General features: G+C 39.6%; 1 protein-coding gene across 1 annotated transcript; it reads left to right on the top strand.

Moving 5' to 3' along the window:
• Positions 1–4,961: 4,961 nt before the first annotated feature.
• LOC139710813 (uncharacterized) lies at positions 4,962–20,396 on the top strand (the record flags this gene model as incomplete). Its single annotated transcript, XM_071622724.1, has 5 exons — positions 4,962–4,976; positions 8,895–9,083; positions 15,659–15,781; positions 18,618–18,791; positions 19,629–20,396. Coding segments are annotated over exons 1-5 (1,269 nt in total), but the record flags the coding sequence as incomplete, so codon positions are not given.
• Positions 20,397–20,418: the final 22 nt, after the last annotated feature.

Raw genomic sequence — 20,418 nt, 5'->3', positions numbered from 1 at the left:
TTTGTTAAGGGGAAAATACTGCCTTCTTTATTGGAAAGTGACATGCATAACTAATTTTAGTGATTTTTCTTCAGAGATGACAGCTTCATCTTTTCAATGTTGGTTAGCCTATGTCATTTACATGATCATAGCATTTGTCTCTGATATGCTCTGGATTGGTCTACCCCCCCTAAAAAATAGCTTAATTTCTAACATGATTTTATGAATCAAAGATCTCCTTTAATGTTAATCTCCTTTAATGTATACTTGAATAAAACAAAATCAAACTTGTTCATATGTTTTTTCTCTCTCTCTTAAACAGGATATGGCGTATTTGCTCAAGGAGACATCCCCAAAGGGGATTGTCTCCTTGAGTACAGGGGGAGGATGATGGAGACCAAACTGTGGGAAAAACTTTATAAAGAGTCAGAGAGGGACTTCTACACGTTCCATTTTAAGCATAAAGAAAAAAGTCTATGGTGAGTGTGAACACTTTCTAATGTAGTTGGCAATGCCCCTTAGCTATTGCAACAGTGATGTTGCCCAGGCGAGTAGCATGCAAGGCTTTTTGGTGGTCTCTGACGTTTTTTTAGCTTTTGATTAGTTTATATTTTGTAAAGTCCTTGGTCAGGTAAAAACTTCTGGCCAGTTTTGATCGAATTGAGTTTGTTAAAGCTCTTTATTGTGATGCTATCATTGTTCATTCTTAATTTGATTCTTCGTATTCATTCACATTATTCACAGTATAAGGTACCATGAAGGGACCAGTATTTGGTACCTAACGTTAAGTCGCATCAGTTTTGGTGTGGCTTAAATCGTAACGTAATCTGTTCATCATCTGATAGGTACATTTCATATTTTAGTGTTTGTAAGCTTCCATCACAATTAACAGGTCACAGTCTTGGCAAAAGAGCACATATTAGCCATCATGAAGAATTTTGATAATTTGCTTGGGGGTTCACTTAAAACTTTAGTGTCTACTTTTTGCACTTCAACCTATGAGGGGTTTATGCATGTTATTATTGGCCATGATATGACCTAATATGACCTTTTTCTTAATATGCCCATTTTACCAATAGTAACCCTAGTTTAACAGCAAAAAAGTGTTAATTAGTCCACTTTTCATTAAATTTTCAAACTCTTTTTATTGTATTTTATCTCTTAAGCATTGATGCATACGAAACTGACAGTCTGGGGAGGTACATAAATGACGAACCCAATGACCCAAACTGTATGATGAAGAAGGTGGAGATGAATGGAAGCCCTCATCTTTGTATGTTTGCAAAGCGGTGCATCAAGGAGGGAGAGGAATTAACATATTCATATAATGCTGACAACCTACCCTGGAGACAGGTAAGTTTTGCGGTGGTTTTCAGCTTTTCTGTGTTATATTTAGGAATGTTGAAGTACTTCTTTTTTACTTATAAAGGCAACAAGGATGATTCAAAAGACAGGAGTAGCCAGATTTATTTGATTCAACTCAGATATTTAGCTTACTTGAGCTGAAGGCTCTTATTGTTTTCTGTTATATGTACGTATGTTGTCCATAAAGTCTTTGGGCATTTCCGTGAGTTGTGCGACATGACCACCAAAATTTTACCCGCATATTTCAGGACAACTGATAATCTTACTTTGTTAGCCATAGTTTGAAGTGTGTGAAACCAACTTTACCTTTAGGAAAAGTTCTCTTTTGTGCATTTTTATACCTTTTGAAACCAGAAAGCATTTTTTGACCTAAAAATTCCTAAGAATGCATTTCTGTTGCTCTTTGTGATAATTTTTTATATTTGAGGCTCAAATCAAACTTTGTTTGGTTTTACAAATCAAAAATATGTTGATCTAGCAGTAAATAAAGTGGAGACCTCGATATAAGATATGTACTTCGGACAGCAGCGTGCTCTTACATAGCTCGAGAAGCTGCTGTAACGTGAGTTACCGAAACATGAACTTTTTAACCTAGCAATTTTACTATGCCCAACTGAGACATGGTATTTTGGATTATCAAATAACTATGCAGCACACATCCAAGAAATATGATGGGACTTATAGTCTTTGCTTCAAATTCTCATAACAGAGGTCTTAAAATTGTAACGTGAGTTACCATGTAACGTGAGTTACCACAATGTAACGTGAGTTACCAACATGATTTTTCTTTAATACCAAGAAATGATATGAAGGTTGTGATTGTAAGTAACCAATGAGTACATGATTACTGAACTCTTGTATGAAGATTCTATTTCCAGTAGATTTTTATTCTCTTGGTCTCTCTCTATCACCAAACCAACTGGTCTACATGTACAATGTATCAATTACACATGTTCATCACATGTTAACTTCTGAAAGAAACTGTTCCACATTTACTATTTAATATTACAGTGCATGTATACTGATCTGTTACAAAAGTTGTTAAAAGACATTTCTTCTAAAGCTGCACGGACCTTGTTCCAGCAAATTTTCAAAATTTTGTGATAACTATTAATAGCCTCCTGATTGGGATAATCACTGCATGATTACTCTTGAAAAGTTCTTGTTTTTGTAATTCAAGTGCTTACTATTTGACATTTCATAGTTTATACCTACCTGTATAGACCAAAGCCATTGTTTATGAGGCTGAAACATTTACACTGTACATGAATGAACAGAATTTTAAGATTGGAGCTCGCTTCCTGCTGTTTTTTCTGAGATTTTTGAGAACTGAACATTGTGAATTTGACACGCTTATGTGTTTTATACTATTCTACTCTGAGGTTTTAGCTATATTGTTGCAAAATCCTACAATGAAACTTTTCCATGTTTACTATAATTTACTTTACATGCTGATCTATTACCAAAAACTTGTTGAATGTGAACCTCATTATCAGACATTTTCTTTAAGAGCTGGACAGTCATGTACCTTAAAGCAAACTATCAACATTTTGTGATATTAATAGTTAGCCTCCTGATCACAAAATATTAACTATTCATGTTTTTCATTGGGATTTACTGCTTCAGTCTGCTTGATTACTCTAGAAAAAACTGGTATACTTTTTACATGTATGTACAATTTAAATTATGGCTACTTGACATTTCATAGACCACAGCCATTGTTTTTTAAGGCTTAAACATTTATGAACATGTTTTATTAAACTGATCAATACTGGTAGCAGATAACTAAAATTTATCTGCAGTTTCTGTAATTCAAGTCTAATTTCTGTACCAGTTTAGTATAAGAATTTGTAAACAAATCAAACATACAAACAATTGATTATCGAGTAATTCAAACAATTATCAAATAATTGGAATATAAAATATAATATATATTGTTTAAAAGTTAAAAGATTTATTGAAATATTCATTTCTGAACCTTTAAACTCTCCACAGACTACATGTACAGGTCTCTAGTCTCGTGACTCAGTGTATTAAATGGAATAGTTTATGGATGACTTGTTTTATCTAGATAGCCTGAAATCCATTTAAATCTAGTAAAATAAAAAAACAATCAAATCAAATTCTCAATTAAATCCTCAATTTCTGATGCATTTGTTAACTGGAAAAGAGTGTAATTTAATGAAATAGACTCTGTTTCATATCATTTTGTTGAATACAATTTTTGTCTCAGTACAAATGAAAGCTTGGAAAATGACTCAATTAAAAATGAAATTTATCTTCAAGTTGGTATTCTAAATGTAAAGTTTCCTGCCTTTTGGTAATCTCATGGATAGAATGGGATTAATTACTGTCAGATCAATGTTCAAATCAATTTAGATTCTTTATTCATGGAGTTTGTTTGTGAAAAAAAGTTGTCTTGGTAAGTTTTCTTTGGATTATTAAGACAAAAAATCGTCTTGTGATCATGTGGACAAACTGTAACGTGAGTTACCGTAACGTGAGTTACCGCTTCACATGACGATACCTGGAGAATGTAAGACAATTGAATTTTTACCATACTCTGTGATGTATGTTGTTAGTCCATGACTTTGACACAATAGACTTTAAAGTCTCTCTGTTTCTTGTTTGAGGAAACTTTTGAATATAAGACATGCCAAATTTTTGCATGTCCAAATTATGTAACGTGAGTTACCGACATTTGTAGTGTTTTTTCTCATAGTTCTCATAAGAGTCTGTGGATGTAATGTTGCTGTGAGGTAGGATGGAGGTGCATGATACTCATTCACATATAGTAACTCATATCACTAATTAGGTTTTAAGAATATTGATCTCAACGACCTAATTTTGAGTTCAAAATGTAACGTGAGTTACCGTGGAAATGCCCCTTTACATTTTCATCTTTTTGAAAAGTCATGGTTGAATTTTCCTGATGGGTAGGGAATTCAAAGTTGTTCACATGGTGCGCATGGCCTGCATTGGAGCCGTGGGGAAGCCCCCAAAGGGCCTAAGTTTCAAACATTTTCCTTTCCACATCCAGAAGAACTGTCACTTTCTTTGGTACATGTATGAAGGTAACCTTCCTAGGTACTGAATAATAGCTAGGTGTTCATGACAGTTCTCAGTGTGGCCCTATTAAGCCCTCCCCCCTAAAAAAGATATGGTGCAAAAACTTATTATTTTGGAGTAATTTTGCTTTGACTCCCTAATATAACTTTGTCTTCATATTCAAGATATTCGTTGAAGTATATTGTGTTATTATATTCCAAGATATGGTAACAGGTATGCTTTGGATGAATTTCTACATAATTTTGTGAGCTTTAATCACTTTCAATAGATAATGTAACAAAGTATGTGTGTTTAATTTTTCACAGGTTTCATCATTTCACTGTAGAAGGTGCAGCCCTGGTGTTGAAGGTAATTACATGTACCAGTCCTCAAAATGCCTTATTTTGTGCATAGTGTTTGTATAGGGTTTCAATGGGTAGTGTGACAATATTACACAGTAACCATGGTCAATAGTCAGAGGTCAAGGGTCAACAAACTGCTGTATTTTTTGCATAGTGTGTAGTAGTGAAATCAGAACTATTTTTACCTATTAACATAAAAGCAGCAGCATGACAAACTATGGGGTAGGGACAATAATGGAATTTACACCCTTCTTCAAAGGACAGACAATACAGTTCCTAAATTGCCCAATGCACTACTCTCCAAGAATTTTTATCTGGGACCTAATGATATGTGGTATGCAGTCCTATCCACTTAGACACAACTTGTCATTCCTACTTAGGCTTCCCTGTATGTAAAAGCATACTTCCATTTCTCCATACTTGGCTATCATTTTTGTCTTGGCTATCACTGTGTGTGTAAGAGCATGCATCCATTGTACACACTTGGCTATCAATCTCCTCAAATAACTGTGTGTGTAAGAGCATGCATCTCTTGTACATACTTGGCTATCAATCTCCTCAAATAACTGTGTGTGTAAGAGCATGCATCTCTTGTACATACTTGGCTATCAGTCTCCTCAAATAACTGTGTGTGTAAGAGCATGCATCTCTTGTACATACTTGGCTATCAGTCTCCTCAAATAACTGTGTGTGTAAGAGCATGCATCTCTTGTACATACTTGGCTATCAATCTCCTCAAATAACTGTGTGTGTAAGAGCATGCATCTCTTGTACATACTTGGCTATCAATCTCCTCAAATAACTGTGTGTGTAAGAGCTTGCATCTCTTGTACATACTTGGCTATCAATCTCCTCAAATAACTGTGTGTGTAAGAGCATGCATTTCTTGTACATACTTGGCTATCAATCTCCTCAAATAACTGTGTGTGTAATGCACTTGTCAATGTAATGACGCACCCCACTACCCCCGGACATGGGTGCGTCATGGTCATTTTTTGACTGACCACACGGGGTTTTTGACGGACACCACAGTCACTTTTTGGACGGACATAACGCTGCAAGTGACGAACACCACAGTCACTTTTTTGACGGACAACACGTTGAAAGTGACGCACACCTCGGTCACTTTTTTGACGGACATCCTCGGTACATTTGACGCACCCCCGTAAATACTGAAACGATTTTTGCATACGTTTTATTCAAGCAATTTCATTTTCTTTTGGTTCGTACACATAATTTGTAAAAGTTTCGGCAAGTTTCCCTTACCATGTAAGCACCGTATTGTCATTCACCGTACATCACGCTGCTGCTACGATGTTCCGTACAGTAGTATGTATTCTGTGCATGCAATCCATACATGACAATCACATGTGTGCAGAATGCGTTATGTGTGCGCGGCCATTGCTAGTGCGGTGGATGCATACTGCTGCAGCGCAGGTAGGTACACACCACGCCACGGCATTCATATTCCCGCTCGAGTACTGCGTAACTACAGCCAAGTCGCGGTACGTAGAGATTCGCACAGCTAACAGCGTCGCGCGCGCGTCTGGCCAGCTGGTCGGGCTATCCCGCGAGCAGAAAATGGCATGCGGAAAGCAGTGCTTCTGCTGCCGTTTCGACAGGAAAGATTGAACTAAGTTGTTACATCGCTGAACAGTCCCTGGTTTGAGATTGAGTATGCATGATTTCATGGGTTTGTTGGAGGGAAAATGTAAGGAGAAAGGGTGGCTTTTAAATTCTTTGCTTGCCAGATTCTGGCAAGCATTTTTTCCTCTTATTCCAAAACGCTTCCCGACTTTGATTTTCACTTGCCGCGGGAAAGCGCTCACTGTAATTTCACTCGCGGTACGTGTATCCGGGACCGGTAGCGTGCAAAAATGCGTGTTATTTTCCATAGCCAAGTGACGTACCATGACGCACCCCTCGGTCAAAATTTTGACCGACAATGATGGGATTTTGACGCACCCCTCGGTCAAAAATTTGACGGACAAAGCTGGTAAAATGACGAACACCTGGGTCACAAATTTGACGGACCAAACGAGGAAATGACGCACCCATGTCCGGGGGTAGTGGGGTGAGTCATTACATTGACAAGTGCATAAGAGCATGCATCTCTTGTACATACTTGGCTATCAATCTCCTCAAATAACTGTGTGTGTAAGAGCATGCATCTCTTGTACATACTTGGCTATCAATCTCCTCAAATAACTGTGTGTGTAAGAGCATGCATCTCTTGTACATACTTGGCTATCAATCTCCTCAAATAACTGTGTGTGTAAGAGCTTGCATCTCTTGTACATACTTGGCTATCAATCTCCTCAAATAACTGTGTGTGTAAGAGCATGCATTTCTTGTACATACTTGGCTATCAATCTCCTCAAATAACTGTGTGTGTAAGAGCATGCATCTCTTGTACATACTTGGCTATCAGTCTCCTCAAATAACTGTGTGTGTAAGAGCATGCATCTCTTGTACATACTTGGCTATCAATCTCCTCAAATACCTGTGTGTGTAAGAGCATGCATCTCTTGTACATACTTGGCTATCAATCTCCTCAAATAACTGTGTGTGTAAGAGCTTGCATCTCTTGTACATACTTGGCTATCAATCTCCTCAAATAACTGTGTGTGTAAGAGCATGCATCTCTTGTACATACTTGGCTATCAATCTCCTCAAATAACTGTGTGTGTAAGAGCTTGCATCTCTTGTACATACTTGGCTATCAATCTCCTCAAATAACTGTGTGTGTAAGAGCATGCATCTCTTGTACATACTTGGCTATCAATCTCCTCAAATAACTGTGTGTGTAAGAGCATGCATCTCTTGTACACACTTGGCTATCAATCTCCTCAAATAACTGTGTGTGTAAGAGCATGCATCTCTTGTACACACTTGGCTATCAATCTCCTCAAATAACTGTGTGTGTAAGAGCATGCATCTCTTGTACATACTTGGCTATCAATCTCCTCAAATAACTGTGTGTGTAAGAGCATGCATCTCTTGTACACACTTGGCTATCAATCTCCTCAAATAACTGTGTGTGTAAGAGCATGCATCCATTGTACATACTTGGCTATCAATCTCCTCAAATAACTGTGTGTGTAAGAGCATGCATCTCTTGTACATACTTGGCTATCAATCTCCTCAAATAACTGTGTGTGTAAGAGCATGCATCTCTTGTACATACTTGGCTATCAATCTCCTCAAATAACTGTGTGTGTAAGAGCATGCATCTCTTGTACATACTTGGCTATCAGTCTCCTCAAATAACTGTGTGTGTAAGAGCATGCATCCATTGTACATACTTGGCTATCAATCTCCTCAAATAACTGTGTGTGTAAGAGCATGCATCTCTTGTACATACTTGGTTATCAGTCTCCTCAAATAACTGTGTGTGTAAGAGCTTGCATCTCTTGTACATACTTGGCTATCAATCTCCTCAAATAACTGTGTGTGTAAGAGCATGCATCCATTGTACATACTTGGCTATCAATCTCCTCAGTAGATAAAAGTAATAAATGATAAAATTAACAAATAATAAAAGTAGCTTGATAAGAAATGGCACTACTGTGATGTTCAAGAAATTTTATCTGGGAGCTCTTAATATGCAGTTCTATCCACTAACTGAGATACAAAACACTTCAAAGATTTCCCTTTCCAAATATCTGCATATTCCATGTACCCTTTAACTGGTATTACAGCTCACATTGTTTTACATCATTGTTCTACAATCATGAGACCATTTTGTGTGATACAAATCGCATTATCTTATTGTTGCAATCAGGACCAATACTCAGCACAGCCAACCAACCACAACCCCCTTCAGACCAGCAGCAGCAGCAGCTGCATCAGGAGCAGGAGCAGCAGCAGCAGCTTCATCAGGAGCAGCAGCAGCTGCATCAGGAGCAGGAGCAGCAGCAGCAGCTGCATCAGGAGCAGCAGCAGCAGCAGCTTCATCAGGAGCAGCAGCAGCTGCATCAGGAGCAGGAGCAGCAGCAGCTTCATCAGGAGCAGCAGCAGCAGCTGCATCAGGAGCAGGAGCAGCAGCAGCTTCATCAGGAGCAGCAGCAGCTGCATCAGGAGCAGGAGCAGCAGCAGCTTTATCAGGAGCAGCAGCAGCAGCAGCTTCATCAGGAGCAGGAGCAGCAGCAGCTGCATCAGGAGCAGGAGCAGCAGCAGCTGCATCAGGAGCAGGAGCAGCAGCAGCTTTATCAGGAGCAGCAGCAGCAGCTGCATCAGGAGCAGGAGCAGCAGCAGCTTCATCAGGAGCAGCAGCAGCAGCTGCATCAGGAGCAGGAGCAGCAGCAGCAGCAGCAGCAGCAAGAGGAAGTAAGTGTTGTTTGGTTTGGCGAGAAAAGTAATTAGATGTTGTGGAAATTTTTTGCTTCCATGTATTTGCGAGACAATTGCCAATCATTTCATTTTTGAGAATGAAACATAGAAATTATTGCATCTTTGTCTTGCCTGAACAGAACTCAGAAAGAGACTCCTTTTTTTGTCTCGCCCACCGTAGTTGGAGGTGAGACTAAGGGATCTAAATGGCATTCATTTGTCATCTGTCCGTCATTCGTCTGTCCGTCACAATGCTAAAGTTTATACCAGCAAGACTTGCTTAGCTAGGACATAACTTGGCAACTGTTAATCCAATAGCATCCAAACATAGGTAGATGCACCTCGGGGACCTTCATATTATACTTGTGTTAGAGGTCACATGGTACGGTCAAAGGTCATTTGAGATTAAACAATCTTAGGTTATAGATGCAACATGGGACCTGGGCAAGCGGGTGAGGCACAATATGGCTATTGCCTTGTCTGTCTGAAACATGGTCTGTCCACTGTCTGTCTGGTGGTCCATCTGTGTCTGACAAAATGTCAAAGTTCGTATCTGATTGATAACTTAACTCTTAATGTGCCAGGCCCAAAACCCCTAACGTGCCAGAGGTTTTTACTTAAGGCCAGAATGTATCGAAACTGGACTGACAATGTAATTTAAAACTGCCATATCTTTCAAACTATCGACTGTTTTGAATTGAGTTCTACACAACAAATATCAAGAAATGATTGTTCTTTCGTGCCATGTAGTCAGTTTTCCGTAATATCTATCTGAACTTGAAATATTGCAGAAATGAATAATATCATCAAAAAATTATTGGAATTTTTTGTGTAGTATGAAAAGAAAGAGTCAGTCGTGGTTTTTCTTCAATAGAACGCTCCCTTGACTCTGTGAGAAAGTTTTAGAGCTACATCTCCCGTTTCAAATGATAGCAAAATTGTCTTCTAGAATTGTATGATTCCAAAGATACAAGCGGTTTATTTTGTCTTAGCAATTTCTCTTTCTGCCTCAGTAATTCATTCCCAAATCTGAGTCCTTTAGTCCCAGATCCTGTATTTGAAACTAAACTAATTGTCCCTGGCCCTGGAAAGTGTCTTTTGTCCACTTGAGAAGGAAGCACCCTCTAATCCTTCTTTTGTCTATGCGGACTACGGGCGGGCGCACTCTATTGAAATCGGCAGGCCTTTGTCAGCGAGGATTTGTGCGCGCGCAATTCCTTGGTAACGGCGGAGATCATCCGAGTACTGATTGAGTACAATACACACTAGCGGTTGCTAGGGGCAGCTTGAAGGATGAACATGACTCCTGATCGAAAGCGAAGATGCTGCCGTGATCTGACCGATAAAAGTGCACACGCCTTCCGGTTTTTATTTGTCTAACGCTGTATCAATCAAGAATGTTGATCCGATCAACCTATTGCCAGCCACTGTCCATCCGATCACAACATTACCAAAATATTATAACAAAGTTAATTCACGGTAGTATACCACTTTTGTGTTTATTGCCAATCCAGAGAAATCAAAGTAAAGTGGGTTTGGCTAGAAAACCAGTTCAATCTCAGCACCACGAGGTCAGTCGCTCGGAGCAGCACACCACGTGCTTGTAAGCCCAGCGCTGGTGTTTGAAGCCATGTGCGTGCAACTGAAAAGCTCACCATTCATTTCATGATTCGGTAAAATAGCGCTACGTTGGGAGGAGCCCTCTCATTCTCGAAACGATCATCTCACTTTGAAATAGTAAAGTTCAATAGCGCTGTACTTGTGAACTATGCGGCCAGAGTTGTGAAGTAATTGAATCTTGCAAACGAATGAATTCAGTCAGATTTGAAATTTCCAAAAGCCCGATCAGAACAGCGAAAATAACAACGAATTGAGACAAGACACTAAAACATGACACAGATAAACAGTGAAAGGAAAGGCAGCTTTACACATATCATGATGAAGGAGCGAACAATGCAATTACATTCAACAAAATCATTACGGTACAAATAACACTTAAAAAGAATCAAAAGCCCCCTGACAGTAGGCCTGATCTGCATAGCAAAATTGGTGACAAGAAGACAAAACTGTAGGTGCCGACAAGTATAAAATCACGTTTTACATTGCTGGTATGCTTTTTCAATGTTTGCTGTCTTTGATTGTCTTTAGTCTCATTCGCCGTGAAACATTTGATTATCTGAATATGACATTATTCAACGGCACATTCCATACTTTCACATGGCGTCAGAAATCTCTATAGCGCCTGCCAATATAGGTTTCATACCGAGCGATTTGTAACCATCAGAATTATTTTGAACGTTCATGGAAATCATAACATCGATCACTCTACTGTTGAAGTTCCTTCATTGGTTTATAATAGCCGATGGATGTTAGTTCCGTACTTGAATTCGTACCTTCATTGCGTTGTGACACAGTTTTCATGAAGCAGCATCATCCGACATTTCTTTCTTTCTTTTTTTGTGTGATCTCCAACACTGTTTTACTCCAAGGACTGAACAGCGGGATCTGAGTTTGAAGTTTTCAAAATCTGCATGCTAACAAATAGTTTGATGTTACTTTGCATCCTCTCTCTCTCTCTCTCTCCCTCTCTCTCTTATCTAAAGTCCTACGTAATAATAACTTTGATGGATTTGCTTGAGTTTGAACATTTTCCTCTTCACCTGCGACTCGGGGAAAATAACACGTTTCTATAAGAGGTAGGATAAACGATAAGCAAAGCTCAACAAATAACATAAATGCGTAAATATACTTTAATTCTGTGTCTCACTGAGCAATGAATGTTTGGAAACCTATCAAATTATAGGTTTCGAGCTTCCTAAACAGTTGAAATCAAAATCAAAAAAGAAAACCCGTTTGCGAATTTGATATTGGCTGTCTACGAATTACTGATCGAATTCTGTTCTACTTTATCGAGACTGTGCTGTAGGGATTGTGTCTGCATCATTGCTTGGCGATAAACGATACAGCTTCGATTTTTGTTATCATGAAATGATAAATAATTATTGATCATTTTGCGTGGTTGAGTAAACAATTTCTATAATACACCAATCGACTGTCGATGGTTCTTTTTTGTTTGTTTTGATTTTGTTTTTGTTTTTGGCCAAAAGAAATAAGATAAATATTCTTGACGTTCGCAACGATTCTGGTCGCTAATTCGAGAGTACGTAGTTAGAGACATTTACTGTTCCCATAGCCAACGTTATTTACACGCTATTTATAGCCGGAAAGCTACAAGAACCAAAACATCCTCCAAAATACGGCAGGACAATGACAAATTTTACGGATACGGAGATACGCTCAATGCGTGAAAACTAGTTTTCTTCAAAATGTATAGAGAAAAGAAGAAGCAACATAATAAGAGAGAAGGCATGCCGAAAGAGGTACAGTATGAAGACCAATTGAAGAGAAACCCTCAAAGAAAAAAAAATGCAACCGTGGACGCAAGCACAAAAACAAAAACCAGTACATGGAAAACAACATAGTTTGACTGATTTTCACGTGCACATCGTCACATACATATAGAAAATCAGGCTCTATAATGTACTTTCATATCGGTGGAGTAAAACCAATACAGCCAGTTTGCGCTAAAATTACAGTTCCAGTCACTTTCGTAAGTTTGAGAAAAAAAAAAATCGGTTTTGGGTCAAAACCAGTGTTGATTAGTATTTGTACTATTTGCATGTCGTCGCTCAAAACAACAGCTCTATTCGCTCTTTGCGAACGCTGCCTACAATTTTTAAACTGAACTAAGCAAAATAATGTTCATCTTTTGCGATCTATATTTTGTCTGAAATTCCGAAACACTAGATTTCTACTTTGAATTTCATTTCGCTTCGAACTAGGAGAAGGTAATCACGCCAAAACAAACTACGAACTACGTGTGGTACCAAGCGGCATAGTTTACAGGTCTACTTTCCGTTCACTGCACACGTGCATAAGACAAGAACAAAAGCGTCTTCTTCTTTTGTATGCTAGCGTGGGGACGATTAGTGAAGTTCACCAAAATAAAAGGATGAAAGACTTGACCGACGAACGCAAGCTTACCGTCTTTGAGGGACAAAATCAAAGCAGCTTCCCGCCGGACAGCATCCAAGCGGAACAATACAACTGGAACCGCATAGGCAATACACGCAGATTAAATAGCATACACACGCGTGGTTTACCAATGAGACTTTTGATCTATACACATCTCGCAGAGGGTGCGCTCGCTGCGGATTTTCCCGACGCGAAAAAAATACATCTAGCCGAAAAATCACGTATTTACTCAAAATTTTCCAATGTAAGCATACTCATATTTTTGGTGAAAACGATGGCTATGCTAGTCAGCTACCAGTACATATCATTGTCAGTTTCTTGGTGTAACACATTATGGTACCATAAGAACTTAAATAATCAATGTTTTTCGCGCTCTTCTTTGTCGCCGATCGGCGACCATGGCACGTCAGCACTAAGGTCGCCGTTCGGCGACCATGGCACGTTAAGAGTTAAGTAGTGTTTGACAGATGTTAATCTGATTTCATACAAAGGTACATGGTATTAAAAAAGCTTAAGCTTGATTACAGAGTATGTATATATGTCAAATGTCAGCGAAATGTTATGGCTCATGCAAAAATTAGCATTGGTCGCAAAATCAGAGGACATTCATTCCTTCTGTTTTTATCACCTAAATATGACAGTGTGATTTGTTCATGTTTTAGTAGGCCTACATTGTTCTGAAATTCTGATCATGTTATTTCACACATAACACAGGCAGCAAAACATGCATGAATTCCTGCTGTACTGTGCCATTCTAAAATTTGATTTGTATATTATATTGTTAATTGCCAGCGCATGTATGCACATATATTTCCTATAAACAATGTTTTTGTAACACACCTTAGTCTAGATTGAGTTCATAGATTTGAAGATTAAAAAGATTAAAATCCAAAGAGTAATAGAAGATCATGGTACCATTGAGTCAGTTTTTTTTTTATTTTTAACAGTGCCTTTCTGAAAATGATGAAAACTTGCACCTTCTGACACCCATACATACCACTGTTCCATGGTAAATTAGCAGATAATGATGCATGAAGGCTAATCAAATGACATATTATAGCCCATAGATGGCAGCAAAAAGCAGCATCGTCAACAATCCAGGTTAAAGTTTGCATAGTCACACTTCAAGGTTGTGCTGCCAATACTGACTGTCCTTTTTTACAATAGTTAGAACTTATATTGAGTCTGGTTCAGCAATTTCAATTTAATAACCTTTTAAACTGGGATTTAGTAATTTTAACATTTCATGCATCGACAATCCAGATTAAGTTTGCATAGTCAAACTTGGAAAGGTGATTCCAATACTTGTTCATGTAAACAGTTCATATGAACAGTCTTGAAACCTATATATATACAGGCTAATGATCCAGTAGAGTGTTTCTCTTCATTTTAATCTTTTAATTCCTGGTGTGTTTCATTGTTTGTTTCAGTGTGAAATAATGATTTTTTGTGTTAAATTTAAGGTCATTGCAATGTACAATATTCTCCCTATAAACTGTACAATTCCATAGTACATGAATGTTTTCAGTTTTGTTAGCTCTCCTGAGCTAATTAAAAGCTCAAGGTGAGCTTAGGGACGTTGCGGTAACTATGGGACAAAAATGACCTGTTGTTGGACAGTGGCACCCAACAACTATTATTGGTGCTGAACGCTGTATTTGCCCGGCATATCTGCAAGCATTTTTATTGATGAATAGTTGCTATGGATCATTGTGCTATACCATGTGATTTGCATCCTGAAGTGACCGCAACGTACCTTATGCAATTGTTTTTCGCCCGTCATCTGTCGTTTGTCGGGTGTCGTCTGTCAGTCTTTAAACTTTTTACACTTTTTTACTTCTTAAAAATCCCTGGCTGGATTTTCACCAAACTTGTCAGGAATTATCGTAGGGAAAGAGGTCACAAGTTTGATCAAATGAGCTACACTGCCCCCCCCCCCCCAAGGATCAGAGGCATAGCCGCCTATGCCAGTTACTAAATGATTTTCAAAAATCTTCTTCCAGGTCCAGAAGTGCTAGACCCAAGTAATATTGTGGGAAGATACCTTTTAAAATGAATGATAAGAGTTGTATTTAGGAGTCCCCGGAGACATCCTGTAGGCCTCTTTGAGGGGTACCATGAAAAGGGGGGGGGGGGGGGGTCCACCATTGTTCCATATATGTACATGTTTTGATTTCTTAAAAACTCCTGGCTTGATTTCAACTAAACTTGCCTGAGGTTTGCTGACTAGAGCAACAAGTAGTGTTTTGAAACTGGATTCAAAGCATTGGGGCAAATTTTATAAAAAGCATGAGGCTAGTTGACACGAGGACGCCGTACACTGCGACTTGGATCAAACACATTGCAAGTTGTCAAAGTACATGTACTTGAGCATTCAATGTGTTCATGTAGCATGCCAGTCAATGTGAATGACAGAATAACCTCCATGGCCACTGCACCTTAATTAACTCTCTTCTCCAAAATACCTGTGTTCCCACTAAAACATTATGTTGTATTACTATTATAATATTATAAGTACTGTTTGATTCCATTGACAGCTGGAGAGGTACAAACTAAAGATGATGGAAACTCAAAGGGACCTTGAGCATCAGTTAGAACAGGCCCAGAGAGAGGCTCGTGAAGCACAAGCAGAGCTCATGAAGATGAAGGTCTCACAGGAGGTAATAATTATTTTTGTCTGTTTGTGAATGGTTTATATACCACGTACGTGACCCCCACCAGTAAACTTGCCTAAAAAACTGCATTGTCTTAGGCTCCGGCAATGCACAAACCGCAACCAGCCAACACAGAAAAGAGAGAAGAAATTTGAATAAGAATAGAACCACTCGACTGGCATGCCATGCTACCCTGAGTGTATCCGTATACACTGCACAACTGCTGCCTAAACCTCACTTTGTCTTTTGCGCTCTTGGGCGCTAGTCATCTCTCGCAGCGTCGGCCTGTTCGTGTGCGCTTGGCGTTCGATTGTTCGGCTGGGTGAGATATCACGCTCTATTCAGGCTGGGACCCAGCGGGCCATTCAAACATTGGTACCATCCCCTCCTACGGCGCCAGTCCACCTGCCCGTGTACTTGAGTGCCCTTGGTACTTATTCTCACACTCGTCCATCGCCTGCGCTTGGCGCTTTCCGTGGTGCTCTCCAGCTTCCTCCGTCTGGTCCGTTGCAGGCAGCTCCCCCCGCTTGCATGGGTTTTTGCCCCTCCTGCAACAAAGAATTTAGGGCAGGGTTCTCCTTCCAAGCGGATGTTGCTGGCAATGGTGACTTCCCCTCGGGCTTTGTCAAGCCCCGCTTTATGAGATCTGCCATCCCACCTCGCGGTTTTAGGACGTGAGTCGCAGGCAATTTAAGTCTTCCATGGGAAATGTTATGCGCCCAGCGCACAGGCGGTGGAGGAGTCGTCTCCGCTGCTTCTTTTATGGTAATCAGTTGTGCAACTATACGGGTACACTCAGGATAGCACGGCACGCCAGTCAAGTGGTTCTCTTCTTATGGCTGGTCGCGGTTCGTGCATTGCCGGAGCCTGAGACAAATGCTGCAGTTTTTAGGTAATTGTGCAGGTGAGGGTCATAAGTAGATAAACTGATCATTCCTGATCATACTAATTGTTTACAAAAAACAGCATGGATGCATGAACAAAAAAAATAATAGAGAGCAACTGACAGTTCTCCAATGGATGCTTAGAAATTTGATAAAACATGTTTGGTATAATGGTGTGTGTAAGGACATGCTTCCATTTTACATACTTGCAAGGCTAACAATCTCTTTACATAACTGTGTGACTGTGTAAGAGCATGCATCCATTGTTCATACTCGGCTATCAATCTCCTCAAATAACTTTCTGTGTAAGAGCATGCATCCATTGTTCATACTTGGCTATCAGTCTCCTCAAATAACTGTGTGTGTAAGAGCATGCATCTCTTGTACATACTTGGCTATCAGTCTCCTCAAATAACTGTGTGTGTAAGAGCATCATGCATCTCTTGTACATACTTGGCTATCAATCTCCTCAAATAACTGTGTGTGTAGGAGCACGCATCTCTTGTATATACTTGGCTATCAATCTCCTCAAATAACTGTGTGTGTAAGAGCATGCATCTCTTGTACATACTTGGCTATCAATCTCCTCAAATAACTGTGTGTGTAAGAGCATGCATCTCTTGTACATTTTTGGCTATCAATCTCCTCAAATAACTGTGTGTGTAAGAGCATGCATCTCTTGTACATACTTGGCTATCAATCTCCTCAAATAACTGTGTGTGTAAGAGCATGCATCTCTTGTACATACTTGGCTATCATAGGAATGAGATGTAGTCAAATGGGAATATATTTTTGTACGTTTAAATTTGTAGGCTGAATTGGTAGCTACCACACCTTGATGTAAATCATCCTATATTTTGGAAGGGATATTTTCCCCCTTGGTGCATCAGAGGTTTGTTAGGAATGCAGATCCATTCGTAGGAGAGGCCAACCTCCCTGGGGCTCTCGTTCAGCCTTTTTGTGTGTGTGCAAAAGAATCCACAATATCTTCTTTAATCCCCAAATTGTAACCAAGATTAACATTAATCCCAAATCATTAAAGCATATGATTAATCAAGAGCTCTAGCATAATGAGAATGATGAGAATTTTATCATAGCATCCGATGCTTGATGTCACAGTTAGTCCAATTGATAGTTGTACAGGTAGTAATAGTAAGTTGTACTGGCACGACCATGATGTTAATTCCATCCTCATATGATCCTTTTACTATTAGCTGCGCTGGCATTCATGTGGGCAGCTCTTTTTTACAGAAGACAAACAAAAAGCACCTTTGTGTATTACAGTCAACTCCACGTAAGTCAAAGTCGCATAACTCGAATAATCGCCTGAGTCGATGATTGTAGAAAGTCCTGATTTTCCCCCATAGACACACGTGTGTTAAAACTTCGCATAACTCGAATTCTGTACGTCGAATTATCGCCTAAGTCGAACAAATTTCCCGGAACAGTTGCAATAAAAACCATTAGATACACGTCACGTAAGTAGAATAAACCACAACATGTTGTCAAGCACGCGCCACCAGTTGTAGCACATTCCATCTTTGTTCAGCCCGGTTAAACGTTAGCACAGACGACTGAAGCAGCACATTCCAGCAAATTTAGACTAGCCGTCGCACTCCCAACGCTCATCTCTCATCTCTGTTGCGTTAGTTCTTATTTCCCCTCTCTCTTCACAGTTCCTTATTCGCCCCTTCTGTTTGCCTCTCTCCCTTTCTTTTTTCAGCACTACAATCTCACTTCTAGCAAGCGAACGACATCAAAGCAACATGCGCTGCAGCTAGGGCATCCCATGTGTTGAAATATAAACTCCGCGTAAGTCAAGTATCGCCTAAGTCAACGCGTTTAACTCATTCCCGTGGACTTCGACTTACGCGGAGTTGACTGTATTTATATAATTTGAACTGTTAGTTAAATTAATGAATGTTAAATAGCGTTTTTATTGGTTCTTTTTATTCCAGCAGTTCAAAAAGGCGTTTAATGATGATGGATCGGCTAACGAGACATCTTGCAGCGGATGTGTACCAGAAAGCTCATTTGATTCCACGAATTCTGATGACGATCTACCAGGTCTGTCAAAATCTAGAGAGAAGAGACAAGAAAGTATGCATGGACTTGACCTAGAGATGACCAATGTAAGTTCTAGTGTTTTGTGTACTTTGCCAATAAAGTAAACCTAATTGTTAACCCGTTAGCACTCAGAGCCTCCGTGAAACGCGTCAGCTTACTCCTCACAGCGGTGTGCCAAAACACGGTATTATAGACCTTGGTCCGCAAAAATGAAATAATGCTTTAGGAGTTGATTTTCGTCAATCGCAAGTTATGTTTATTTTGGAGAATAGAAAATGGGGAATTTTCCTAATTTTGTGCTGAAAATACTATGAAATTGCTAAAAGTGGTACTTACATCCCAGTAATCGGAATTGACATTGAAAATCATCTTGAAATACCGATTCACGAGCTCTCCTAAAGATAATATTGGTTTTTTTTCTTGCAGCGTAGTCATTTCGATAGCGACGAGTTTTGGCCTATATATTTACATGCAGCAAGATCAACTAGCGCGGCTTTGTTTGCCCGCTGCTGTGCATCACTGTGTTTGAATGGAAATTTCATGAAGATGGTCCACAGGAAGCATCAACTTTTTATTATGGATGTTCACGGCAGAAATCCCATTGACCAAACAAACACAATTGCAGCCCTGTACGGTGCGTATTACGGATACTAAAGCGCGCTAAAAATGGACGGGCGGTTTGAGGAGTAACCTGAGAGGCGGTTTCGGGCAGTTTGAGTGCTAAAGGGCTAATAAATATCACTTTACTTTCCTTTCTCTTTGAATGAAAGGTTATATTTGTCATCCTGTGTTAAAATAATAATTGAATGGGTGAAAAGGCGGACGGAGTTCAGTTGACTACATTATAATCAAATTTTTCCAGTATAATTGTGCATTGTGTTTTCTGTTGTCCTTAATTTCAGAACATGAAAAGGACGTTGGGTAATGACAGCTCATCAGCTAACGAGACATCTGGCAGTGAATGGTTACCAGACAGCTCATCTGATTGTACAGAGTCTGATGATGAACCGCCAGGTATGTCAAAATCTAGAAATGAGACTCGTGACCCTCATGGAGAAAGTGTGCAAGGACTGGACAAGGAGTCAAGTGGACAAGATGCTTTCCAGAGAGACAATGTACGTTGGATCGGATCTTCAAGAGCTAGAGCGAAAACGGGCGAGAGAGTCTGGGACAAAGTACACTATTGCATATTCTGTAATAAGGGATACAAAAAGGTAGTAGAGCACTGGTTTAAAAAACACTGTGAGGAAGCGGAGGTGGGTAGTATCAGTGCGCTGCAGATAGGAAGCAAAGAGCGGAGAAGCCTCATTGCTAAATTAAGAAAATGTGGAGACTATGAGCATAACTCTCGGGTATTAGGAGGGTCAGAAGAAGGCCCATTGGTGGTCCACAAAAGGCCAAAATTTGGGACAAAGGATAACCTGAATACATACAATTTCTGCTCAGGATGCAAAGGCCTATACAAGAAGGCAGCATTGTACAGGCATGCAAAGAAGTGTAAAAGAAGAGCAAAAAAGCGTGAAAATCATCAAAGGTCAGGAGCTGCTCTGATGCCAGTAAACGGAACAGTTTCAGAAAAACTGAAGGTAGTGTTTCTGGGAATGCAAAGTGATAGGTTAACACTGATTGCGAGAAATGATCCTATGATTGTCAAACTTGGGGAGTATTATGTAAATTCAGCAGGCCACACGG

Source organism: Diadema antillarum, unplaced genomic scaffold (genome assembly GCF_040938485.1).
Source record: "Diadema antillarum isolate AM-2024a unplaced genomic scaffold, OU_Dant_1.0 seq00001571_RagTag, whole genome shotgun sequence".
NCBI classification, from domain to species: Eukaryota; Metazoa; Echinodermata; class Echinoidea; order Diadematoida; family Diadematidae; genus Diadema; species Diadema antillarum.
This window is presented reverse-complemented; position numbering and strand designations above follow the sequence as displayed.